General features: G+C 50.5%; 1 protein-coding gene across 3 annotated transcripts in view; it reads left to right on the plus strand.

The window, feature by feature from the left end:
* The window catches only part of ANXA6 (annexin A6), a 48,712-nt gene extending 23,869 nt beyond the window's left edge, over nucleotides 1-24,843 (plus strand). For 2 of the 3 annotated variants that reach the window (XM_042994008.1, XM_042994011.1), the window contains exons 12-26: nucleotides 905-1,027; nucleotides 2,110-2,168; nucleotides 3,510-3,588; nucleotides 5,207-5,288; nucleotides 6,778-6,872; nucleotides 7,506-7,619; nucleotides 9,772-9,862; nucleotides 10,575-10,654; nucleotides 11,433-11,486; nucleotides 17,450-17,467; nucleotides 18,230-18,323; nucleotides 19,446-19,541; nucleotides 20,923-20,981; nucleotides 22,332-22,454; nucleotides 24,419-24,843. In XM_042994008.1, the coding sequence (XP_042849942.1) occupies nucleotides 905-1,027; nucleotides 2,110-2,168; nucleotides 3,510-3,588; nucleotides 5,207-5,288; nucleotides 6,778-6,872; nucleotides 7,506-7,619; nucleotides 9,772-9,862; nucleotides 10,575-10,654; nucleotides 11,433-11,486; nucleotides 17,450-17,467; nucleotides 18,230-18,323; nucleotides 19,446-19,541; nucleotides 20,923-20,981; nucleotides 22,332-22,454; nucleotides 24,419-24,478 (1,227 nt within the window). In that variant the 3' untranslated portion in view covers nucleotides 24,479-24,843. The remainder of the gene's footprint in view (nucleotides 1-904; nucleotides 1,028-2,109; nucleotides 2,169-3,509; nucleotides 3,589-5,206; nucleotides 5,289-6,777; nucleotides 6,873-7,505; nucleotides 7,620-9,771; nucleotides 9,863-10,574; nucleotides 10,655-11,432; nucleotides 11,487-17,449; nucleotides 17,468-18,229; nucleotides 18,324-19,445; nucleotides 19,542-20,922; nucleotides 20,982-22,331; nucleotides 22,455-24,418) is intronic. The other variant, XM_042994016.1, reaches the window with a different exon arrangement.
* The last annotated feature ends 236 nt before the right edge of the window (nucleotides 24,844-25,079 follow it).

The raw sequence follows: 25,079 nt of genomic DNA on the forward strand, positions 1-25,079 counted from the left end.
CTGGGATGCTGTCCGGCCATGCACCTTCCCACCCAAATACCTACTCTAACTTCCTGATTGATCACAGGGTGTCATGACAGCCTGCACATGATCCGTCAGCCAGATGGGCTGGAAACCCACACTCTGAAAAAATCTTAATTAACCAGAATGACTAATTAACCAGTGTACATAGGCTAGACCACTTTGGAAGATACTTGTTCTTGTCTGCTAAGGCTCGTGATGTTTATCCCAGTGACCCAGCAATTCTACCCTGGATGTGTACCTGAGAACAGTGATTCCCACTAGTTTGTGCAGAGGACACACAGCAACTGATGACAATTCCATAGCACAGCAGGGTACATGAATGTAGTCATTTGTGGCCAGATGCCACAGACCCAAGGCCCCGGGAACTCAGGCCTTCCCGGCCCTGTGTGTCCAGCCCACAAGGGCAAGTGAACTGTAGCCCATTCACTGTCTTTCATTGTGCCAAAGTAAAGCCTGGCAGCTCAGCCGGGGAGAGATGGCTCCTGTGTGCATACATTCATGAGACTGTTCGTGGCAGTACTGGCCATATTAGGAAAGAATGAGAAATAACCCAGTGTCCGTCAGGAGTACCAGGAGAAATGAATGGACAGTGGTGTATTTACATAGTTCCGAGATGTACAGACCTAAACAGTATATGCTTAGAGTTGCAAAGTTATGGTGAAATGATAAGGAAAACCAAGAATGGGGCTGATGTTTGAATGGGGAGGGAACATCGAAGCAGGAGGGACACGTGGGGAGCTTCAGGGAGAGTGGCAATATTTTACTTATTTTGTTCTTCCTTTTGTCTCATCATGACAATGGTATTTTCACCTAAGCTGGGGGCTGTTTGCACTTGAGCCTCCACTCACATCCCTGTCCCCCAAACCCATTTGTTTTCCAGGGCCTGGGGACTCGGGACAACACCCTGATCCGCATCATGGTCTCCCGTAGTGAGCTGGACATGCTGGACATTCGGGAGATATTCCGGACCAAGTACGAAAAGTCCCTGTATAGCATGATCAAGGTGAGCGGAGCTAACGGGGGTACGGAGAGGAGCAGAGGGCTCAAGAGCCACTCCCAGGAGGAAAGAGCCGTCCCAGAGAGCTAGGAGTCTCTTGGGGATTCCAGGAGCCCCTGCCTCGTGGCACATTCAGGGAATGGAAAGCAATGCGATAGAGAAGCAAGTGTCTGGTGGTACTTGAGTCCCAAAGCTCCAGAGGAAGGTGGGACTGGGTCAGGAAGGGCATGCAGGCTGAATTAAGGGTGAGGACTCTATCCCAAAGGCAGGGAGAGGTCAGGCTCCAAGGGGGAGAACGCTTGGCCCCAGGCCAGGTGATTTGTAATGACGGGGGGGGGGGGGGGCTGTCTAGCCCATGAGACTTGGCCAAGAGAGAGAGAGAGAGAGCTGGGTTGTTTTCTTTTTGTGGGTGAGTGAGATCAAGCTTTTATGAGGTCCAGCTACGTTCCCCAAAGTATATTTCCAAAGAGGAGTTTTATAGGTATTACGTGCAAAAATGTGCCATGAGAAATGTTTGGAAAAAACTAGTTTAAAGATAAGCACGTTGGTTTATTTCAGAACTTCTCACGGCCTTTACCATGTCAAGTCCGTTATGAAGCTCCGGGAGGGATATAAAATAGGCTACATCTATTTGTTCGGTTTTGGCATTTCCCGGTGTTTTTGCTCATAGAGCCCTATTTTCTTGGAGTATTTCAGTTGGAAGGGCTAGGCTGGGGATTATCTGGGGATAGTGGGGCTCTGGGGCCAGCTTTCACCGGCTTGGGAGAGCAGCGAGCATCTTCATGTTCAGTGAAATCTGCTGATGGCTCGAAAGCATCCCTTGTTGGAAGTATTTACACCACAGAAATTGGCAGTTGTTACAAATCGGGGCTTTTTTGCTTTCGTTCCCAGAGACTAGGTTGTTAAATACGTGCCAGCATTACCACTGTTTGGTGGTCTTAGCCACCACCCCCGGACAGGGGGAGAGTCGGGGCTGCTATGAATAAATGTTCAGCCTTCCCCTATCCGGGCCTGTGTAGAACCTTCCCTCCTAGTCCGAGGGGAGCCCAGGAGTGAGTGAGAGGTAACCTTTGTCTCTTTCTCCCCAGAACGATACCTCTGGCGAGTACAAGAGGGCTCTGCTGAAGCTATGTGGGGGTGACGATGAGTAAGTGTCTCCTTGGCCCCAGGCTGGAGGGAGTGGCCTCGGGGGGTGGCAGGCCTGGACTCCCCAGCCCTCATCCTGATGGATGGATGGATTGGATGAGCTTGGGGCTTCCTCGGTGCCGGGAACAGCGCACAGGTGAAAGTCTGTCTGTGTGTGTGAACGTGAATGTACTCTCCCAGACGTGGAGATGTCTGCTCTTGTGACCTTGGAAAGTCAGTCTGGGGGTGTGGACTGGAAGCCAGAATGTGAGGGTCCAGGCCCTGCTACTTCATAGCTGCCTTTCTGTTTCATCAGCTGTTAAATGGAAAACATACAGGTGCCTGCTCTGCGTACTCATTTGTTCATCGTACTTGTGACAAGTACCCTCTGTGAGCAGGCATTGCAGGGAAGGACCGGTGAGGCCCACAGCCCGGCGACATACACAGACCAGTGCAGGGTGGTCTCGGGATGGGGAAAGTATACATGTCTATGAATGCACAGATCAGGGCACTAGCCCATCCTGGGGGAGGCTCCTGGAGGTAATGAGGCAGAGAGGCCCAAGGAGGAAGGTGAGGAAGAGGAGGAGGTGAAGACAGGGTCTGAAGGAGAGTGGGTGGAGGAAAGGCCTAGTGATGTGCAGGGGTAGCCTGGTTCGTTTCTGTAACCGAGGCCACACTTTTGCAGAGTGCCAGGGAAGAGAAGAGGCTGAGAGGTGGGCGGGACCTGCGGGCCTCCTCCTGGCATAGGAACCTCTCCCCGGGGTGGTGGGAGCCATTGAAGAGATTAAGTTGGGCTTGACTTGACCAGATTTGTGTGCTAGGAAGGGAGCTGTAGGTACTCTGATTTTCCCTCCCAGGGCTGATAAGGATCCGGTTAAGTAAGGAATAGGAGAACCTCCTGTTAACCCCTGACAAGTGCCTTGGGGGTTGATTTCAGTTCAACAGACATTTACTGAGCCCTTGATATACCCAGGTGCTTTATAGGAGGCGATAAAGAGGTGACACGGCCATAAGCTGGTCATGGACTTGTTTGAAAGGGGAGACTTGGACAGAAATCACTCAAGTTATAAGGAAGAAAGGGGAGGTCAGAGGATTCGAGAAATCCCATCCCGCTGGGAAGTTGGGGCCAGGAAGGCTGCTGGGCAGAACCAGCATTGCAGGGGGTCTCAAGAGAGGGTAGAAGGTTTTCAGAAATGGGGGAGAGGACTCTGAATGGATGAGGCTAGAGAGAAGGTGGAGCCAAACAGATTTACTTAAAGCCTGTGTCGGCGTATGTGTGTGTACATGGCTGTGTGTTGTGTGTGTGGAGCCTTGCCCACGATGACATTCCCTCCTGTCCTCTCCCCAACCCCCTCCATTCCAGTGCTGCTGGCCAGTTCTTCCCGGAGGCAGCGCAGGTGGCCTATCAGATGTGGGAGCTTAGTGCAGTGGCCCGAGTAGAGGTCAGACCCTCCCCACCTCCTGCTTGACCTCTTGACCACAAGCTTGGACTCTTCTGCTCGCACCTTCCTGCTGCTCTGTTTGGCACCCAGCCGCCCCCTGGTGGCCAACCTGAGACATTGGTTTCCCACATCTGAAGCTTCCTTGTCTTCTAGGAGTGATGAGTTTCTGGTGTGGGCATCTGATTCCTGCATTAACTTCTAACACACTGGGAAGCGTTGTGGCCCACTAACTACTAACAGGGCTTGCTGAATGGAGACATGTCTGGTTGTGTGGAGAGGCCTGCTCATCCTGGGGCAGACAGTTGGCCTTTGGAGGCATGAAAACAGAACAGAGGGGCACCCGGAGGGGCACAGGACGATTCGAAGTTGTTCTGACCACCCGGAGACCCAAGGTCCACAGAAGTACTTGGGGCAAACCGTTCCAGGCCCTGGTACACTTGGTCCACGTGAAAACGTTTGGAACCTTGCAATCTGTTACTCACTTACCAAGCCCCCTCTTTCTGGGCCTCTGTCTCCATGTTTAGAATGAGGTGTTAGACACAGCAAGCTCAGTGCCTTCCCAGGGCTCTTGAGCTCTGATGCTCTAGAACAGCATTTCCCAAATTACAAGGCAAGAGCTGTCATTGCAGATGACCTTAAATTATATAAGAAATGAATTAGTGTGGAGGTGGGGAGCCTCCGCGGCATTAAATAAGACTGAACCTCACGGAGTGAGAGCATTACTCCTTTTCGATTTCATCAACGCAACTCATTTTGTCAGAGAGGCCCCATTGGGTGCCACACTCCCCAGCTTTCCTTTTTCACAAACAGCTGAGAGAGCCGGCTTCAAGTTCAGAGCTTTTGGCGAGCAACGGCGTCTCGTTAAATTTGGTGATGTTCGACAACGTCGTGGTTTTCTCTTTCTTACATTTGTTTTCTTCGCTTATCATCTGTTTATGGCACATCATACCAATTTCCTCTTCATGAGAGCGGTGTAAAGTTATTTTCATTCATTCAGCAAATATTTTTTGAGTGCTTACTTCTGTTGTGGATACTTCGGATATCTCCAAGAACAAAATGAACAAAACTCCTTGCCCTTTAGGAGTATTTCAATGTACTTAAAAATGAATGCATTTAAGTAAAACAGAAAAGTTGAATTACATAAAAATATGAAGAAATAACATAGGATGTATGCAAATATGACATCAGGAACCTCACTTAGGAGTGACTGAAATTTGGGAGATTCTGTTCTGGTATTTCAGGATATTTTGGTTACCTTTTCACAGGGAGGAACTCTTGAAGAGGCAGGAGGGCCTTGGGGACAGGGCACAGTTCTAAGGGACTGGGGAGGCCCCAGTGGAGCTAGGACAGAGCTGACTTCCTGGGGCAGGAAGCTGGCTACTTTTCCCTTGACCAGCACTTGCCCTGCTCCCAGGCCTGGGTCTGTCTCTCCTCCTCTCTCTTTCTCAGCTGTAGGGCAGGGGCCTGTCTGCTGTGCCTTCACCCCTGCCTCTCTCCCCCCAAGCTGCTTGGTTTGGGGCTTGTGGGGAAAGCCTCCCTTCCCTTGCATGCTCCTCTAGTGGCTTGGCCCCCAGGGGGGCCTGCAGGCACCTGCTGAGTCTCTTTCTGCTTCTTGCAGCTGAAGGGAACTGTGCGTCCAGCCGATAACTTCAACCCTGATGCAGATGCCAAAGCGCTGCGGAAGGCCATGAAGGGACTTGGTAAGGGGACACGAAGGGGGCAGGCTGGCCTCTGGGGCAGCGGGCATGGCATGTTTGGCAGCGGGCCAGGCAGGAGTAAGAGCTCAGGCCTCAAAGGAGGGTCCATAGAATGAGGCAAATTTTACATAAGTCTCTAACCTCCAGAGGAGACTCCTGGCTCCCTGAGTATAGGGAGCAGGGGAGTGAGGAGGTTTGTAAGGAACTTGGCACAAGCCCTTTCTAGTGCAGAAGAAAGTACTAGGTTATAAAGCCTGGGTTCTCCCACTGGCTTTGCCTTAGACTCACTGTGTAACTTTAGGCAAGTCCTTCAATCCCTCCAAGTGTCCACCCCCTCCCCGCCATGTGTAAAAGAAGAGATGTGGACCCATTGATCCAAGAGTCCCAGTTCTGGGCTGAGAGCGCCCCCTGCTGGTTATCACATCGCATTCTCCATTTGGAACGCGTGGGAAGAACCACTCTGGACAGATGCCCTGTTCTCAGAAAGGCCAGCAGGCACAGAACATCCAGAATCTGGCTACCGTCGTCCTTTCTCCCCCCAGTCCGTCTAATGGCACCTCCCAGGGGCCTTGGCTTAAGTTCTCTCCTTTCTGGGCCTCATCTTCATTTGTTTCCTGGGAATGATAATATCGGGGCACCTGGGTGGCTCAGTTGGTTGGGCGGCCGACTTCGGCTCAGGTCATGATCTCACGGTCCGTGAGTTCGAGCCCCGCATCAGGCTCTGTGCTGACAGCTCAGAGCCTGGAGCCTGTTTCAGATTCTGTGTCTCCCTCCCTCTCTCTCTCTCTCTCTCTCTCTCTCTCTCTGACCCTCCCCCGTTCATGTTCTGTCTCTCTCTGTCTCAAAAATAAATAAACGTTAAAAAAAAATAAAATAAAATAAAATAAAAATGATAATATCTACCGAGCACAGCTAGGACTGTAAGATGACAGGTATAAAATCACTTGTGAAAGGTACAGTCCTGTGCCAGGTCTGAGGTCCAAGGCATTAATCTGAGAGGCTGGAGGTGGTATCCTGATGTCTCCCAGAGTCAACTTGCTGTGGTTAGAAGGACTTGGGCTCCAGTTTCCAGGGAGTTGAAGAGGAGGGACATGGGGTCCCCATGGGATTTAGATTGCCAGGCTAGAAGGATCCCCTAGTAACTACTCCGGGCTCTTCAGGGTATAGGTGTGGAAATTGAGCCTCAGAAAGGGGCCAGGACCTGCTCAGCCATTGCCAGAACCAGGGCTGGAACTTGGAGGCCCTGACTCTCAACCCAGGGCTCCCCACTCCTCTGGGGGTCTTTTTCTCAGCCAGTGAGCAGACAGATGGAAATGCCAGGAGGAACCTTGGGGCAGTCAGTGGCTTGGGCCAGAGTCAGGCTTCCTGCAGGTGCTCAGGGGCCCTAGCCAGGCTTCTACCCTGACTAAGATTGGGACAGCCCATCCGTGGGGGGACGTGGGGAAGCTGGGCCACGGGCCTCCCTCTGAGCCGTGTGGCTTTGGTGATTCAGGAACTGATGAGGACACCATCATCGACATCATCACGCACCGCAGCAACGCCCAGCGGCAGCAGATCCGCCAGACCTTCAAGTCACACTTTGGCCGGGTGAGGCTTCAGCTGGGGGCCCGGGGCCCGCACCCTCCCTCCTCCCAGGGGCGTGGCCTGTCACTGCCAGCTCTGCACAGTTGGGCACCTGGGTCTTCATGGCACCGGGGCTCCTGTGGCTCCCTGTGGCTCCCGTGTTCTTGGAGTATCTCCCACGTCGGTTTCGGGCTGCCTGCAACACGTTCTCTCCATCCCCCGCTTCCTTGTGATCAGTACCTGGGGGCAGAAATGAAGGACATGAGTTGTTTTCATGTAGCATTTTCTGGATCTCGGAGCTCCAGAGGCTTCAAGGCCCCAAGGCTGAGCGTCAGTGATTATTGTGCCTTGGTGTCATGCTGGCGACTTTCCCCCGGGATGGAAACAATGTCCTTTGGCATGTCCCTTTCCTTGCCCGCCTCCTTGCCTCCAAGGAGAGTGGGTCTTCCTGCTGTTTGTTTTTTTTTTTTTTATCCCGCCCTCTTTAGCGTCCTCTAAATAGTAAACAAAGACAAACAGCAGCAAAGACAGACAGTCTCCCTCTATCCCCTGCATTCACATGGAGCCCCTATTTCCTCATTCCATATCTCCTCCCTATCCTGGGTCACATGTGAGCAAGTGCTGATGTTGGCGTGACCTCAGCCCTGCCTTTTGTAGGACTTGATGGCTGACCTGAAGTCGGAGATCTCTGGAGACCTGGCGAGGCTGATTCTGGGGCTCATGATGCCACCGGCCCATTACGATGCCAAGCAGTTGAAGAAGGCCATGGAGGTATGGTGTGGGCACCGATGGGATGGGGTGTAGTCTGCACGTGGTGGGGGGACACAGGTGCTCCTTACAAGCCCAAATGGCTTGGCTGTAGCTCCTTGGCCGAGCCCTTCCCACGCCCGGTTCAAACTAGCATGAACACCAAAGGGGGTGTTGGCTCCTATAACTGAAAGGTAGAGGACTCCCATCTGGTTGTAGACATGGCTGAGTCCAGGGACTCAAATAATGGTATGTGGCCTCTTATCTCTGCCCCACCTTGGTTGTCTACCCTCTGTGGTAGCTTCACTCTCAGAAACCGTTTCTCCTCGTGATAGACAGTAGGACAGCTGGTGTCTGTCCTACCAGCTAGCACCTCTGTTCCTTCTTCCTCGGCGTTCCACCAAAATCTTGGCTTCTACTCTGGTTGATGCAAGTGAGGTCACATGCCCAGTGATGGGTGGTGTCACTGGGATCTCAGGGAGCAGTAGAGGAAGCAGAATGGATCTGGAAGGAAAACGACAGCAGTTGGATTCTGTATTCTAGTCCGGCCTCACCACTAACTTACTGTGTGATGTTGGGCCACTTGCACTAAGTTTCCATGCCTTCTGCTGTGAAATGGGAGCAGTCATCCCTGCCCTTCAGACATTAGAGTGGGTCAAGCAAGGTCATGGGCATGGAGGGCACTATTAACTCTGAAGACCTGCCCTTGTGATTGGTTAGCAAGAAAGGGCGTTATGTCCTGGTGCAGCTGTTTTCTGGAGCTGCTTTTCTTCCCGAGGCAGCAGCTGTACCCGAGACTGGTCTCCTTTCTAGGAGCATCCAGTAACCTGTCCCTGGCTCCGTATACTAGCTCAGCTGCTTGTCTCAACCCACAAGGCAAGGCTTTTACTTTGTCCCCGTTTTACAAGTGAGGAAACTCATGTTCAGAGGCCAAATTACTTGATCAAAGTCACAGCATTATGAAATCACAGGGCGGGGATTCAGAACAACTCTGTCTGACTCTAGAGCCTGACCCGACAACCACATGAAACCACTAGGGCTTTTGGCCCATTGAGGATTAAGAGAAGAAAACAGACATTCCCTGGGCAAAGCAAATCGAGATTATTGTCCATTTAAAATGCGCCGACAAAAAAGCAAATGATTTGAGAACACGGAGTTTAGAAGTTGAAGGGACCAGTGAGCTAACCTGACCTAACGCTTTCCATTCCCACAGTTTACAAATGGGAAACTGAGGGAGGCCCAGCACATCTGTGAGCTCGGGGAAGGGAAGGGTGGGGCTAGACCCTGGGTCTTAGGATGCTCTGAGGATCAGGCTGTCTTCCCCACGTGCTTGCTTTTAATAAAGAGCCTGTTAAGATCTCAGTCAGCCTCAGTCTGCTTGAGGTCAGAGAACCCACGGACTGGCCGCCCAGCAGGCAGTAACCTCCAAGGGCAGTGAACGCGCCTTACTTTTTTTTTTTTTTTTTATAGTTGTGGCCGCAGCAGCTTGTTCAGTGACTGGCACATTGCAGGTGTTTAACAGATATTTGAATCTATCGATTGATCTGTCTTGTTCACCTCCCTCCCTTCCCCCAAAGTGGGGACCTTTGAGTAGCACATCCCCCCAAGCTATCTTCATCCAGAGGGCCTAATGTATCTGTCCATAGATCACTCATCAAATCCAAATATAAACAAATACGGCATGTTTTTTTCCTTAAAGCACAAAACTTTCTTCTTCTGGCAAAATAATATGTGAGAAAATACAGAGCAAAAAAAGAAGAAACTAGAAATCACCTGTGAGGCTTCGCCCACCCAGAGACCATAATCACTATTATACTGTGATGCATTACTTCTAATTCTTTTTATACCCTTATGTATAAATATTTATATTCAGAGACATATGTGTATATGCCTTTTTATATGCACATACCCATATACCACATACTCTTTTCTTTTAAATTTTTGGCCCAAAGCACTTCTCATGGAAGGTTCTGGAAATCTTGACAAGCTGGCACGTTCCATCGTGATTGTGCTATCTCTGGTCTAGGGGTAAGGAGAAAATCCAGGAAGGCTTGGTGGTCTGTGTGATTGCCTCCTGGGTGGTTTCTTGGACCATGGACCTCCTTGGCCGGGGCCCCTCAGGCCTCTGATGGGGATCAGGGCTGTGGCTCAAGTGCTCTTTGTCTTCACATTCTAGGGAGCTGGCACAGATGAAAAGGCTCTCATCGAAATCCTCGCTACTCGGACCAATGCGGAAATCCGGGCCATCTGTGAGGCCTATAAGGAAGGTGAGTGTGGGAAGCCTTGGGCCCAGTGCCGCTGGGAGGTGGTGGGAGAAGAGTGACCTCTCCAGCTCTGACGTCACCCCACTGCTCTGCCCCATCTCCCCTCGCTCAGGCACAAGGCTGTGATAAGCCCCTGGGTGTGCCCAGCTCTGTGTCTGAGGAAAGGGTGCCCCAGGCAGAGAGTCCCAGCTCCACGAAGGCCTGGAGGAAACAGAGGAGAGAATGTCCAGGCCTCTGGGGGACAGGAGGGCAGCGTCCTGGGTGGGCGGCCTGTGCAGTCACTCTGAGCCCTCATTCAGAAGGCCTGTGCTTGGTCACAATATTATTTTAAAGAATCTTGAGTACCCATCAAAAATGTTTAAACTTTCCCCTTGTAAGTAGCTTTAAAGCAGTAGACCTTTTGAGCAGGGTAGTGACACACCTGAGCCCTGCTCGTGGGTCTGACACCTGTCCTGCAGGAGGAAAGACAGGGAGGCTATGAAGCAGGAGAGGCAGGATTCCCAGAGTCCTCAGCTGGGACAGGGGGAGGGAGGCGATGGACTGGAGGCATCAGTGTCGCGATCCACAATTCCATGGCTGGATGCTCCCAAGAACCAACCACAAACTCCTTCATCCCCACCACTCCTGCCAATGCGCTCTGGCTCAAGTCTGAGGTTCTAGAAGCAGCCCCCCATCCTTGCCCAGCAGCTGTCCACACACCCTCTCTCTGTCTCAGACTATCATAAGTCCCTTGAGGATGCTCTGAGCTCAGATACGTCTGGACACTTCAAGAGGATCCTCGTCTCTCTGGCCACGGTGAGTGAGTTCACGCCCCCCCCCCCCGGGGGCCCGGGACGATGGCAGGGAGCTAGGAGCCCAGTCCTGATGAAGAAAGGGTGTCTTCCCCACCCACGTGCCTTCTCAGTCCCACTGCTGAGACCATGACTGCCTCATGTAAGGCCTTCTCCCACTGTTCACTTTCTTTTTTTTTTTTTTAAGTTTATTTATTTAGAGAGAGAGAGCACACAAGCAGAAGAGGGGCAGAAAGAGAGGGAGAGAGAGAATCCCAGGTAGGCTCTGCACTGTTAGTTCAGAGGCTGACGTGTGGCTTGATCCCATGAACTTTGAGATCATGACCTGAGCCGCCAAGAGCCAGACACTTAACTGATTGAGCCACCCGGGAACCCCTCACTGTTCAGTTTTCAAAGCTGGCTTGGTGCCACCTTCTCCCAGCAGGCCCTCCCCAGTGACCCTCAGCCCAGCTTTTTGGGCCCCCAGCTCATAGGGCAGCCACGTGGGTGACCTCCATATGACCCACAAGCTTCCTTCACCATCGCCTGACTTCCTGCAACCCGGTCGCCAGGCCCCGACACACAGCACTGCAAGCTCATTATGTCCGAGTCGCCCTGAGCTAAGTACCTTCAGATTTAACATTCACAACAGTCTCGCTCTGAGGGCAGGATTATTGCCCCCATGTGAAATCTGAGAGAAAGGGTTCGGAGAGCCAGAGTAGCTGAGCCAACATCCTGTGGCCGCTGAGGGGTAAAGAGGGTGGATGTGCAGGGACTGATCTTTCTCGCTGGTCCTGCTGCAGGGGAACCGTGAGGAGGGAGGAGAAGACCGGGACCAGGCCCGGGAAGATGCCCAGGTGAGAACCCCCTAAGTGGCTGTAGCTGACATCCGTCCGTGCCAGGCCCTGGCTGTCTGGGAGTGGGGAAGGCCCCTGGCAGGGACATGGCTGACATTGGTGGATACTTAGACTCATGGACCCCTTGCACCTCTCTACCCCTTAGAAGCAAGACTTTGAGTGTTTTCACAACTTCCAGAAAGATTCTCACGACTGTGGTGCTGGTCCTACTGGCATTTCCTGGGTGAAGAGTAGGCTGAGAGCCCTCAGACCTTCAGAGCTGAGAGGGACTTATAGATCATCCAGGTCAAACTCCTCATGTTACAGTGGGAAAATGGAGGCCCAGGGAGGATGAATAACTTCTGAAAGTCACACAGCAAATCAATGGCCCAGGTAGAATTGACCCAGAGGGAGCAGGTCCAGAAGCTTGCTGGGAAGGGGCCCTGAGTGCTAATGGTCTCGAGTTTATTATTTATGAAATGGAACCAAGATTGAAGGAAGTGTCCTGGGAAAACCTAGAAAATGAGTTCATCCGGGGCTGGGATCTTTGTCCTGCTCACTGATGTATCCAAAGTGGCACATGGTCAGAACTCAGTAAATATTTAATATTAAATGAATAATGGAGTCAAGGGTTCTCTTAGGTCTCTTAGCTGCTCTGCTTCTGTCCTGCTCCTTAGGCTGGGGCGCGTGAGGTCTGGAGGCTGGACAACCCCAAATCCATCATCCCTGAGAGTCCTTATGGTTGGGCAGTCCCTCCTGAGGCCGTGTGCACTGTCCCCACTCACCTGTGCCTTGCTCCCAGTAGTACCCTCTGACCTGACCCAGGTCCAGGCGTTGGGCATAGACACCACAGACTGGGATCTGGCCCCGCTTCCTTTACAGTTGGTGGGTTGAAAAGAACCCTGATGGATTGGGGATGGAGGCACCAGCTCCGACCCCTGCTCCGCCAACAGAGAAGTGGGGAGTGTTATACCAGCATCTGAGCTGCGAGAATCCTTAGCTATAACCCAATGGTTACGAAACTATAAAATGCATACCAATACAAAGCATGATGCTAAGACTGTTTTATACTTTATCATATTCCCTTTTTTACGGGAGGAAAATGAAGCTCCTATCCAAGGGTTTGGTTTCTAAGTGGCTGTGGTGTGACTTGAATCCAGGCCTGCCCGACTCCAAAGTTTATGCTAATACAGGACCCAGTATGGCAATTTCCCTGCAGCTTCCAGACCAGGTGGCTGCTGCTTTCCAGTTGTGCGGCCCCTGGTTTGGGATGCAGGTGTCAGAAGCTGCAGGGCTCCGTTTAAATGTGGTTTTCCAGCTGCATGTGGGCATATTTATGGGGGCTAGCCTGGGAACCCAGCCCCTGGGGCGGCCTGTTGAGGCCACATTTCGTTCGCTTATTCAACATACGTGTATTAAGTACTACTACGAACAGTCTCATTGTGCCCTTGAGGGTATTTGAACGTGGCTTCCTCCTTAGAGCTCACCCCAAATCCATCCTCCGCCCTGAAATTCATCTTCAGGGAATGAGTCCACCTGGGGCCTACCTATGGGGCTGTGCTTCCAGTTATGGCCAGCAGGGGACAGTGGTGGGCCACGCTGGCTAACACTGCAAGGACGAAGGGGTGAGAGAGAACCTGGGCGGAAAACTCGGAGGCCTGCCCAACTCAGCTGCCCGTCCAGATTCACAGATGCTAGACCCTGATTAGTCTTCATGTGGGCTCATTTTCTTCGAGCCAGAATACTTGGTTTCAAAAGTAATACATATTCCTCTGTAGAGCCTCTAGAAAATAGAGACAAGCCAAAATAAAGAAAGAAATCCATAACCTACTAGTAATAGCCATTGCTCGTATTTTGGAATATATCACTTTAGTTATCTTTTTATGTGTATATAAAAATGCATTCCTGATGTATAACAGTTAAAAATTAATATTCTGTGAGCACTGTTCCTATTTTTAAAAATTGACATCCCTTCATGGCCATGTACTATTCCATTTAAGGAGCTACCAAACTTTCTTTAACCAACCCTCTTCCTGGTCACCAATTCTTCCATCATATGCAGGAATGTTTTCCTTAAATAGGTTTCTAGAGGCAAAATGGGAAAGCCAGAGGAAAATGTCTACAAAAATTGAAGGCGTTTGGTCTGTAGAGGGGCACCTGGGTGGCTCAGTCAGTTGAGCGTCTGACTCTTGGTTTTGGCTCAGGTCATGATCTCACAGTTCATGAGATCGAGCCCTGCATCAGGCTCTGTGCTGACAGCACAGAACCTGCTTGGGATTCTCTCTGTCCCTCTTTCTCTGCCTCTTCCCCGCTCATGCCCTTTCTTTCTCTCTCTCTCTCTCTCTCTCTCTCTCTCTCTCTCTCTCTCTCTCTCTCAAAAGAAACATTTAAAAACAACAAAAACAAAAATTGAAGGCATTTGGTCTGCAGAGCCAGGTTCCTCCTAGAAAGATAATGCATATCAGTACTTGGCACTGTTTGTTTTACACCTTCTCCTTCCCACACTCTACCCTGGGTGTCCAGCACACCCCCAAGCTCTCGGAAGTCCGGGTCTGTTATTACAGTGTGTGTGTGTGTGTGTGTGTGTGTGTGTGCAGTGTTCACCTGTTGCCCCATAGGGATTGCCGATAGCCTCCTTTCCATCCTCCCCATGTTCCAGTTTGAGCAACAAATAATATAGGCAATCTAATTACTGGAGACTCAGAGTGAAGAATTGGTGCCAGTTTGGGATACCTCAATCCCCAGGCTATTATTTGTTAATATAACAGTTTTATTGAAATATAATTCGTACACCATACTATTGACCCACTTAAAGCCTATGCTTCAATGACTTTTAGCATCTTCACAGATTGAATGCAACCATCACCACCATCAATTTTAGGACATTTCATCACCCCCCAAAGAAACTCTGTACATGTTGTACTTATTTCTGATTTCCTCCCAACCCTCCAGCCCTGAGTCACCACTAACTTACTTTCTGTTTCTATAGATTCACCCATTCTACACGTTTCATATAAATGGTGCCATACAATATGTGGCCCTTTGTGACTGGTGTCTTTCACTTAGTATGTTCAGTGTTCATCCACGTTTATCATATATCAGTACTTTATTCCATCCCACTGCCAAATAATGTTTCATTGTATGTATGTATCACCTTTTTTTAAGTTTATGTATTCATTTTGAGAGAGGGAGAGAAAAAGAGCACATGTTTGGGGGGGGGGAAGGATGGGGGGGAGAGAGAAAGAGAGAATCCCAAGCAGGCTCCGAGTTGCACAGACCCTGATCTCGAAAACTGAGAAGATCATGACCTGACCCGAAATCCAGAGTCAGACGCTTAACTAACTAAGCCATCTAGGCACCCCATCTTTTTTTTTTTTTTAATCCATTCATCAGCTAACTGACATTTGGGTTATTTCCACTTTGGGGCTATTCAGAATAATGCTGCTTGCTATAAACACATGTATGTGTTTGCTTTAGAAAATTTTTTTAATGTTTATTTATTTTTGAGAGACAGAGCACGAGTGGGGGAGGGGCAGAGAGAAGGGAGACACAGAATCACAAGAGGCTCCAGGCCCTGAGTTGTCAGCCCAGAGCCCGACGCAAGGCTCGAACTCATGAATCATGAGATCATGACCTGAGCTGAAGTTGGGCACTTAACCAACTGAGCCACCCAGATGCCCCACATGTATACATGTTTGTGTATGCACATATTTTCATGTCTCTTAGGTACATAGGAGTGGAATTGCTGGGTCCTATGATACCTGTGTTTAACTTTTGGAGGAACTTCCCAGATTGATTTTTGCCCAAAGTAGCTAGGCTAATAAGGAAAAGCCTTTGTGTCAAATGTTTGGAAAATTATTTTAGCATCCCACTGCATTTTTCATATTACACATATTACTGTCTTAAAGATGCTTTGAAAAAACAAATATGTCTGGGGTCCTGTGGCTCAAATAAATGAAAAATGACACGTCAGATTCTTTTTAAAAGAATGCTAGCATTTTTAGCACCACTTTTTAAAAATTGTGGTGAGAGGCACATAACACATAATAAAACATGACACATAGTAAAAGTTGCCATCTCAACCATTTTTAAGTATACAGTTCAGTGACGTCAAGGACATCCACGGTGTTGTGCAACCATCACCACCAGCCCTCTCCAGAACTCTTTTCATCTTGTAAAACTGAAACTGTGTGCTCATTAAACAGTAACTGCCCATCCCCCTCCCCCTGCCCCGGCAACCACCAGCATACCCTCTGTCCCTGTGAATCGCACTACGCTGGGGACCGCGTGCAATTGCAATCAAACAGCATTTCCCTGTTTGTAACTGGCTTATGTCACTGTATGTAATGTCCTCATGTTTCAACCAAGTTTTTAATATAAAAAGGGGTGAATAAAAGCCAAAAGGATCCCATAATCCCAGTAGCTCCAACAACACCTATCTGACATTAAAAGAAAGCATAAAAAGAACGCATTTGCACGTTGAGAAGATGTGAACATAAAATCTCCGGAAAAATAAAATGCACAAGCTTTCCCAGCCCTTCTCTTCAAAGGTAACCACTGTCCATCTTGACTTGTGCCTCTAGCTTGGCTTACCACCAAATACGTAAGTGTGACTGTGCATTTACCTTTCCTTAGCTAAACTTTTTTTTTTTTTTCTAAAGATTGGCTTTCCAGGCCTTTTTTCCCCCTAAGTTTATTTGCTTATTTTGAGAGAGACAGAGAGAGAGCACAAGTGGAAGAGAAGCAGAGAGGGAGAGGGAGAGAGAGGATCCCAAGCAGGTTCCTCGTTGTCAGTGCAGAGGCCAATGCGGGGCTCGATCCCACAAACTGAGATCACAACCTGAGCCGAAACCAAGAGTCGGACATCTAACCACCTGAACCATCCAGGCACCCCCCCACCCCAAGCCTTTTCTTAGCTAGATAAAAGGAACATTGTTATACACATATGCTATCCTTAATTTTTTTGCTTAATTTAAAGGGAAACTCTCCTTATCAGTCTACTGTGCTGATGAGAGTTTCCCTTTAAATAATATTCTTTTTAATAGTGGCATGGATTTCCATTATTGGGTAGCCATAGTGTGCTTATCAAATCATCGGGCTATTAGCAGTCTCCAGTTTTTCTCTGTCACAAAGTTATGCTGCAGTGAACACCCTTGTATTATATCTTGAATGGCTTTGGCCAATCTATTGATAAAGGCACACTCCTAGCCACATAACCGCTTGATCAAATGGCAGGTGCATTTAAAATTCTGAAAGACGTTGCCCATTTATATACCGGAAAGAGTGAAGGCTATTGTGAAGTTTATAAAGAGGATGGTTTTGGTTTGCCCAATAGAAAAAAGTGGTCGGCAGAGTTTCAGGGAAACAGGCAAGGGCAAAACCCAGTCTAGGGAATACAGGGCTGGCTGTATTTTGTTCCCAGGCACTCCAGGGCGCTGCTGCTTGCCTAACAAGATAGTGCCCTAATGACTCAGCATAGCACAGTGATTAAAAGTCACCCTTGTAAAATGACTGGACAGCTGGCATCGTCCCACCTGATTTTGGCTTTGTGCCCTTCTCCCACAAGTCCCCTCCCTTCCTGACCTCAGCTTTCCTGTCTCTCCTGCTGTAACTTGAGGGGGTGAAATGACAGGTCTCAGACCCCCTTGTGGTAAAGGGTGTGGGGAATTCAGCACTTCTCTTGCTCTAACTTCTGGGCGGCTCTGTGGAGACAGGCGTGCTGAGGGCTGGAGTTGCCCTAGGTGGCTGGGGGTGCCAGGTAGAGTGCCCCGTTCTGTGTCTGCCCCGACCCCTCAGGTGAATACTTCAGAGTTAACTCCCAGGCCTCTCCCCCTTGTGGGCTCTGGCCCAAAGATCAGGGAAAGGTGTTTTCCCTCCGCCCTGCCCCTGCCCCCAGGGCCCCAGAGCCCCTGAGCCACCCTCTCCCAGCCTCCTCTGACTCAAGCCTTCCCTCTCTCCCTCCTCTCTCTCCTCCCTGCTCTCAGGTGGCTGCTGAGATCTTGGTGAGTGTCCTGTTCTTCGCGGGGATTTTCATGGCTTCTCTGAGTGAAGGCTGAGTGACTGTGCCTCTGGAAGGGCCAAGCGGCCAGTCAGGCAGTGGTTGGGGCTGCCCCCAGGTTCTCTCTCCCCGCTTCAGGGCCTCTTAAGAACCCCACTGGGTAAAAAATGGGCCAGGCAAGTGTTTCCCACATTTCAGCCGCTCACCTGCCACATGATTTGTGCCACACGCCATCAGCCGTGGGTAGTTTTCTTTCAAGGGGCCCTTTTGAAATCTGAAATGAACTCTTAAAGGGAAATTTAATGTCAATATAAATGGAGCTAGTGGCTGGCTGGAAGACTATTGTAGCAGCATGTATATGTGGTGTGTCAAAATACATGTGTCCATTTACCACACTTGGCTAAACACTGGCTAGGCTGTTTTCTTTGCACATGGACAGACCCACTTTCCCAGAGGGGCTTTCAGAAGGGCTTAAGGACAGAAGAACTCTGAGTCCCCGTGCCCGGTACCTATTTGCCCTCCCCTGGGTCCCAGTCTCGAGGTCCTGAGGCCAGAGTGGAAATGCCTGGTGCTAAGCCCCTCTGTGTCAGTCCAGAGGGTTCCTGGGAACTGGCAGTGGGGAAGGTGGAGGCTGACGAAGGAAGAAGGGGCCAACGTCAGACTCCTTAGGTAGTTGCCCTCAGCCTAGGCAAAGACATGAAAGTGAATAACCAAGGCCTTCCGGTGTCTTCCCTCCCAACTCCTTGCCCCCACCTGGTCTCTGCAGGAAATAGCAGACACACCCAGTGGAGACAAAACTTCCCTGGAGACACGTTTCATGACGATCCTGTGCACACGTAGCTATCAGCATCTCCGGAGAGGTGAGGTCTCAGTCCCTTCCCTTCCCAATGTAGCAGGAAGCTCCCCAGATCTGATGGGAGCCTCCCCGTTCTCTCTGACAAGAGGAGCCGGTTGCCCACTCCTTACCCCAGAATATTGTAGCTGGTGCCGAGTCGAGTCCTGGCTCTACCGCTAACATTCAGCCCCGGACCAACCCCCTTCACCTCCTTAGGGAAGCAGGTGGGATGCCTGAGATAAGGGATGGCAGGTGGCTTCCGCCTCCAAGGCCACTTCAGTAGATTGGTAGTGGCTGCCTAGAATATTGTGTTGAAGATTCGAAGGTTCAGTGTCATGAACCTTTGCTGATGTCTGCCGGGAACAAGGCAATGAGGGGCGCTAATGGCACAAGGACCGCCTGCACCTCTTTGAGCCCCAGGCTGTCACATGCACAGGGCACACCAGTACATGGTGGCCCTGACATTAGGTACTCAATGAAGCGCCCTGTCCACTGAGACATTTTTCTTTTAACGTGCATTTGCCTGGCACTCAAGGTGCTCTAGCTTAGTGGCTAAATGAATGGACTTGGGAGCCAGATTGCCTTGATTTGAATCTCCCACTTACCAGCTGTGTGACCTTGGGCGAGGTAGTGAATATCTGTGCCTTAACTCCCTCATCTATAAGTTGGGATTTTACACGGTTACACAATTGTTGTCAGGATACGAAAAATATAATGCGTGAAAAGCCCTTTGGGCGATGCCTGGCACATAGTAACTTCCTCAGGGTCATCATGATGATTACTTACATTAATCTCTATCCCAACTTGACACAGGAGGAAAGGGAGGCCTAGAAGGGGGAAGGGGAATTACCCAAGGTCATTCAGTGAGCTCAGGGCAGAGCCTTTGCTAGGACCCAAGCTCCTTTTGCTACCCCAGCCTGGGTAGAACTGGTCTCGGGCTCTGGAGCCGTGTCTGACGTGACACAGATTTGGCTCTGAGCCCAAGGAGGCTCAGTGAGTCCTGCCCAGTGAGTGCACTTAGGCCTGGGCTGTGGCCATACCTGCTGCCCCTTCCCCCTTTCCTGGGCATGGCCTGGGGGGAAGAGGAAGGGTGATCTCTCCCCTCCCTCTGAACTGAAGTTCACCCACCCTCTTCTCTTGGGGCCAGTCTTCCAGGAGTTTGTCAAGATGACCAACTACGACGTGGAGCACACCATCAAGAAGGAGATGTCAGGGGATGTCAGGGACGTGTTTGTGGCCATTGGTAACTAATGGGGACCAAAGGAAGGGGATGGACGTCCTGGGGAGGCTCTGGGGACACTGGGAACGTGGCCAGATTCCCTGGACAAGTGTGGCCGTGGCAACTTCCTAAGCTACTATTACTGGAAAATAACCCCTGCTGCTGCGGGGGTCCTGCCAGTGTGTGGTTGGTGGGGTAGCGTGAGGACTTGTTCCAGGCTGCAGGGCAGGATGACGGAACAGCTTTCCCTGGGGAGGTAATGGGGGGCGGGGGGAGGCATGGCAACATCGGGTAGGGGCACAGTGTCCTGCAAGACTAGGGTGTGCACGCTATACATGAGGAGTTGGGAAGGTTAGTGTACAATGCGATCTTTCCCATGGGTTCCTGAGCCAGTGCATGGCCACATCTTGGGTGACCATGCCCTTGGGGTACGCAACTCCAGCCCCTTGCCCCCTGCCCTCCTCCCAGAGATACCTTTATATCCAGAGTCGTTCTGGCTTTCTGGCACTAGGGTCTGATTCCCTCTCCCTGAGCTGCCTGAGACACCCTCGTGTGGGCTCTGGGGCCTTGAAATCCAGTAGCTGCTGAGGGCTGGAGACCCCCTGGGCCTTGAGAAAAGGCAGGGACCGGCAGAGTCAGGCAGACGTTATCTGGGGTGGTGACGGGTGGGGGGCAGGGGCTGCCAGTGAGGCTAGAGCGTGTAGGCTCTGGGGCAAGAGTCAGCCCCTGGGATTCACATGGTGCCTTCAGTTAGGCCAACAGACACCCATTCTCTGGCATAATATTCCTCCAAATCAGTAGTTCTCAAACAGTGGGCTGCACCAGAGTAGGGAGGCCAACCATTCTGATTTGCACTAAAACCCCAAATGTCCCGGGCAAAGTGGGTTACCTCCCTTCAGAGTGGCATTCTCAGCCCATCTGGGGAGGGCCGTGAGAATTTGCATTTCCACCAAGTTCCGAGATGCTGCTGCTGTAGCTGTCCAGGAACCATCCTTTGAGAACTGCCGCTCAAAATATTTCTTGAATCTGAGCCTGTAGGGTGGAGCCTAGAACCCAAGTTTTCAACAAGCTCTCCAGTGATTCTGATGCACTTAGAAGTTGGAGTCCCCGTGCCTTGGGCTTCTGAGGGTTTCTTCCCTTTGTGTCCTCCGCTCACCTTGGTTAGCTGCAGGCACCTCAGCAGGATTGAGCTGCACCCCAGTGAGAGCCAGGTCTAGGATGAGCGGGAGGAGGAGCTTCGGGAAGGGAGAGGGAAGGTGTCAGGCCCTGAGGACAAGCCCAGGGTTGGCAATGCCCTGCAGGCCCAGGCTGGGGGGAGAGGAGGTGGGCGGATACAGCCGGGGCCCTTAGTCTGGGCACGCCACCTCTGACCAAGTTTCCTGCATCTCTCTCCTCTTCCTACCAGTTCAAAGTGTCAAGAACAAGCCTCTCTTCTTTGCCGACAAACTGTACAAATCCATGAAGGTAAACTTGCATGTTTGTTCCTTTCCCTTCCTGCCCTTGTACTCACCCGCAAACATGGGTGTGTGCAGTTCCCCGGGTCAGGACTCATGGCAACTGTGTCCACCCACTTGGTATTTACCAGCATCTGCCTCATGTCTGGCTCCACGATAGTAGCTTTCAAGTAGGGGTGATTTTTGTCCCCAGGGGAACATTTGGCAATGTTCAGACGCAACCTGGGGAGTGTTGCTGTCCTCTGATGGGATGGGAGCGGGGACGCCGCTCAGTAGCCTGTAATGCACAGGACAGATCCCGCAACGGAGAATGACACGGCCCCAAAGGCCAAGGTTGAGAAACTTGCTCTGGGGACACAGGGCTGAGTGGGGCTCAATCTCTGCCCTCTTAGAACTCACCTTCCAGTAGGTGACACAGTGTCACCTCCTATGACGAAGGATCACAAAAGTAGCAAGTGCTGGGCTCTGGGACTAGCTCCGGCTTCCCGAAAACCCCGGCCACTCTGGCTACCTTCTCAGCCCAGCAAATGGACTGCCCTTGGCTGCTCACAGAGCCTGGGCAGGCTGTTTGGTGGGAATGAGCCTGAGACCCCTCTCGGCCTACAGTCCCCAAACATCATGGCCATTTATTGAGCACTCACCACGTCCAGCTTTGACCCCCAAGTTGGTGTTCCTGAGCTGTGTGGGGGCAGAAGTGGGCTGTGGCTGCCCACACATCCCATGTCATGTGCCTGCTGCACAGGCCCCTTGTTAATTTCCCAGGGCTCCTTTATCAAATCACCACAAATTGACAACAGAGATTTTATTTTTTTGTGGTTCAAGAGGCCAGCAGTGAAAAATGAGGGTGTTAGGTTCCTTCTAGATGCTCTGAGGGGAAAACTCTCCCATGCGTCTCTCCTAGCGCCTGGTGGTTGCCAGGAATCCTGGTGTTTCCTGGCTTCTGGATGCCTCCGTCAGACTCTGCCTTATCTTCACATGGCCTTCTCTGTGTGTATGTCCATGTGTCCTCTCTTACAAGGACTCGAGCTGTTGGATCTAGGGCCCGCCCTAATCCAATATGACCTCAACTCATTATATGTGCAAAGACCCTATTTCCAAATTAGGTCACATTGTGAGATTCCAGGTGGATCTGAATTTGGGGGGCATACTATTCAGTTCATACAGGTTGGTTTTGCCTGTCTGGCCAGTCCCAGGCACAAGGGAAGCAGGGTCAGGACTACTTGTGGAAGACAGAGGCAGGATACCCCACCCTGGTTTGGAGGGAAAAGAGGGACAGGCAGACAGACACCCATGAGCTCTTGTCTGACCTGACCCTATTTCTTCTCCTGCCCTGTGTCTCCTTCTCACCTGGCTCCACCAGGGTGCTGGCACAGATGAGAAGACCCTCACCAGGATCATGATCTCCCGGAGTGAGATCGACCTGCTCAACATCCGGCGGGAGTTCATCGAGAAATACGACAAGTCTCTCCACCAAGCCATTGAAGTAAGGGGGAGGGGTTAGAGGTCAGTGGGGCAGGGGGCGTGAGTGTCAGATCCCTGACCATGAGATTACAAGTCCTTTCTCTTCCCATAGTCTTTTTCTCAAGGAGTTCTCAGTCAGGACATTGATAAATGAAAGACCTACTTCATTGTGTATACCAAAATAAATTCCAGATGGCTCGAAGGTTTATAAGGAAGATTTCCAGATAAAACAGCCTATTTTGTTTTTTGAAGATGACTTTATTGAAATATTATTTATAGACCATAAAGTGCACCTGTTTTAAATGTTTATTTATTTTTGAGAGAGAGAGAGAGAGAGAGAGATATCGTGAGCAGGGAGACAGAGAGAGAGAGAGGGGGACAGAGGATCCAAAGCAGGCTCTGTGCCGGCAGCAGAAAGCCCACTGCGGGGCTCCAACTCACAGACTGTAAGATTGTGACCTGAGCCAAAGTTAGACTCTCAACCAATGGAGCCACCTAGGTGACCCAATATTTTTTTTAGCAAACTTAATGAGTTGTGCACCATCGCCACAGTCCAGTTTTAGAACATTTCCATCACCCCACTAAGATCCCTTGTACCTCCTTACTTATTCCCACCCCTGCCCGCCAAGCGACTTTGTGTCTCTATAGATTTGCCTTTTCTGGCTATTTCATAGAAATAGAACCATGTGATGTGAGATCTTTTGTATCTGACTTCTTTCACTTACAGAGCCCATTTTTTTGGCTTCGAGGTTGGCCAAGATCTTAAAGTTTGATACTGGGCTTGGCCGACAAGACTGGGAAATGTTATAGCAGCTTCACACAGACTTGGTGGGGAGGATGTACATTGTTAGCACATCTTTAAAGAGTAGTCTGGCAGTTTTCAAAATGTTAAATGCGTACACTTTGGACTTGCTGCTTCTGTATGTGGGAATTGATCCTATAGACCTAGCTACACATGTTCCCAAAGATGTGTAAGAGAATATTTATGTAGCAAAATATTGGAAGTCCTCTGTACAGAGCTGGTTAAAGAAAGTATGGTACACCTATACGATAGAACACAATACAACCATGAAAAAGCTTGAGGAGGCTCTATCTGCTGATTTCGGATCTCCTCTAAGCCAAAAAAAGTATGCCCAGAATAGTGTGAGTGCTATGTGTCCATTTGTGTAGAAAAGGGACATTCTACACATATACATATTAGTATATGCTCAGATTGTTGCTGGGAACCCGCACAAGACAACAGTAATCGTAGCTCTCTCTTGATTTGGGGAAAGAGAAGTCAGGAATGGGAGATTTTTATTGTATCATCTTTCCTTTGACTTACATCGTTATTTATAATGATGATTTTTTAAAATGATGATGATTTGATATAATGATGAGTTTACCAAAAAAAGAGAAAAAAAGCATATATCATAAAAATAAAAATGACAGGAGCCACTCTAAAAAGAGGGAGAGTCTGGCCTCCCACAGTTCTGCTGGAGGCCAGATATTATGTGTCAAAAACACAATGACATTCACATAAATTCCTGCAAGGGCCTGGTACTCAGTAAGTGCTCCACAGTGTCTGTTCAAATAAGGAATCTCATTTGCGCATGTGTTAATGGCTGTGGGAGGAGGAAGGGAAGAACAGAGGGCAGGAACACTTCACAGAAGAAGGGGCATCAGGGGCCAGGCAGGATTTGGGAGTGGTGCAGAGGGCATGTTGGACACAGGAGTGGTAGGCATTAAAGTAGGAAGATGAACCTAGATGCTCCCAGAAGTGGGGGAGGGGGGTGAAGCCACCAAGCTTCATGGGGGTCAGACCACAAAAGGCCTTGAGGCCAGGCTGAGAGCTTGGACATTTTCCTGAGGGTAGTGGGGAGCCACAGAAGGGACATGGTCACATTTGTGTGTTTGGGAGACATTAGGCTGACAACAGCTGGGAGGAAGGGGCATTGAGGCCATCAGGATTGTTTTAACTCATTGCTCTTCCTCTGCTCCTGCCAGGGTGACACCTCTGGAGACTTCCTGAAGGCCCTGCTGGCTATCTGTGGAGGCGAGGACTAGGGCGACCAGCTTTGGCTGGCACCTGTGCCGAGAAATGGTCAGCAGCACTAGCCGCCATGACCGAGCCTAACTGCTCCAGCTCCAGAGACTAAGGAAGGGACAGGGGTGGGGGGAGGGGGTCAGGGGTGGGCTTTTGTCTTCAGCTGGGGTTTAGGAAAGGCTCCCACTCCCACAGGCCACTAAAGGCCCAGCACGGTCACTTCTGCTCACATGTGAGCAACTGAAGAGCCGTAGCCACAAATCCCGTCCACCTCCACTCCCCATCGTCCTCTTCAGCCCTTCCCAGCTTCCATCCCTTATGGCAGCCCTTGCCCTGCTTTGGGCTTTGTCAAATCCAAAAACATACTGAGCCTCTGTCTGTGAAATGAGTGAAGCGTGTGCTTTGAATGGCAGCGTGTGGTGGCAGGTGCCGATTAAGTGTCCTGGGGGAGAGAAGGGTCGGGTCAATGCCTTCCAGCCAATTGCCAGTCCCCCCACTGTTTCACCACTTGCCCCCATCCAGAGAGATGGAACCAGGAGTCTAGCTACCTGGGTTCAAATTTGCATCTGCCACATGTATGCGTTCTAGCTTCAGGCCAACCTCTGTCCCTGCCTGAGTCTC

This window comes from Panthera tigris, chromosome A1 (assembly GCF_018350195.1).
Source record: "Panthera tigris isolate Pti1 chromosome A1, P.tigris_Pti1_mat1.1, whole genome shotgun sequence".
Lineage (NCBI taxonomy): Eukaryota > Metazoa > Chordata > Mammalia > Carnivora > Felidae > Panthera > Panthera tigris.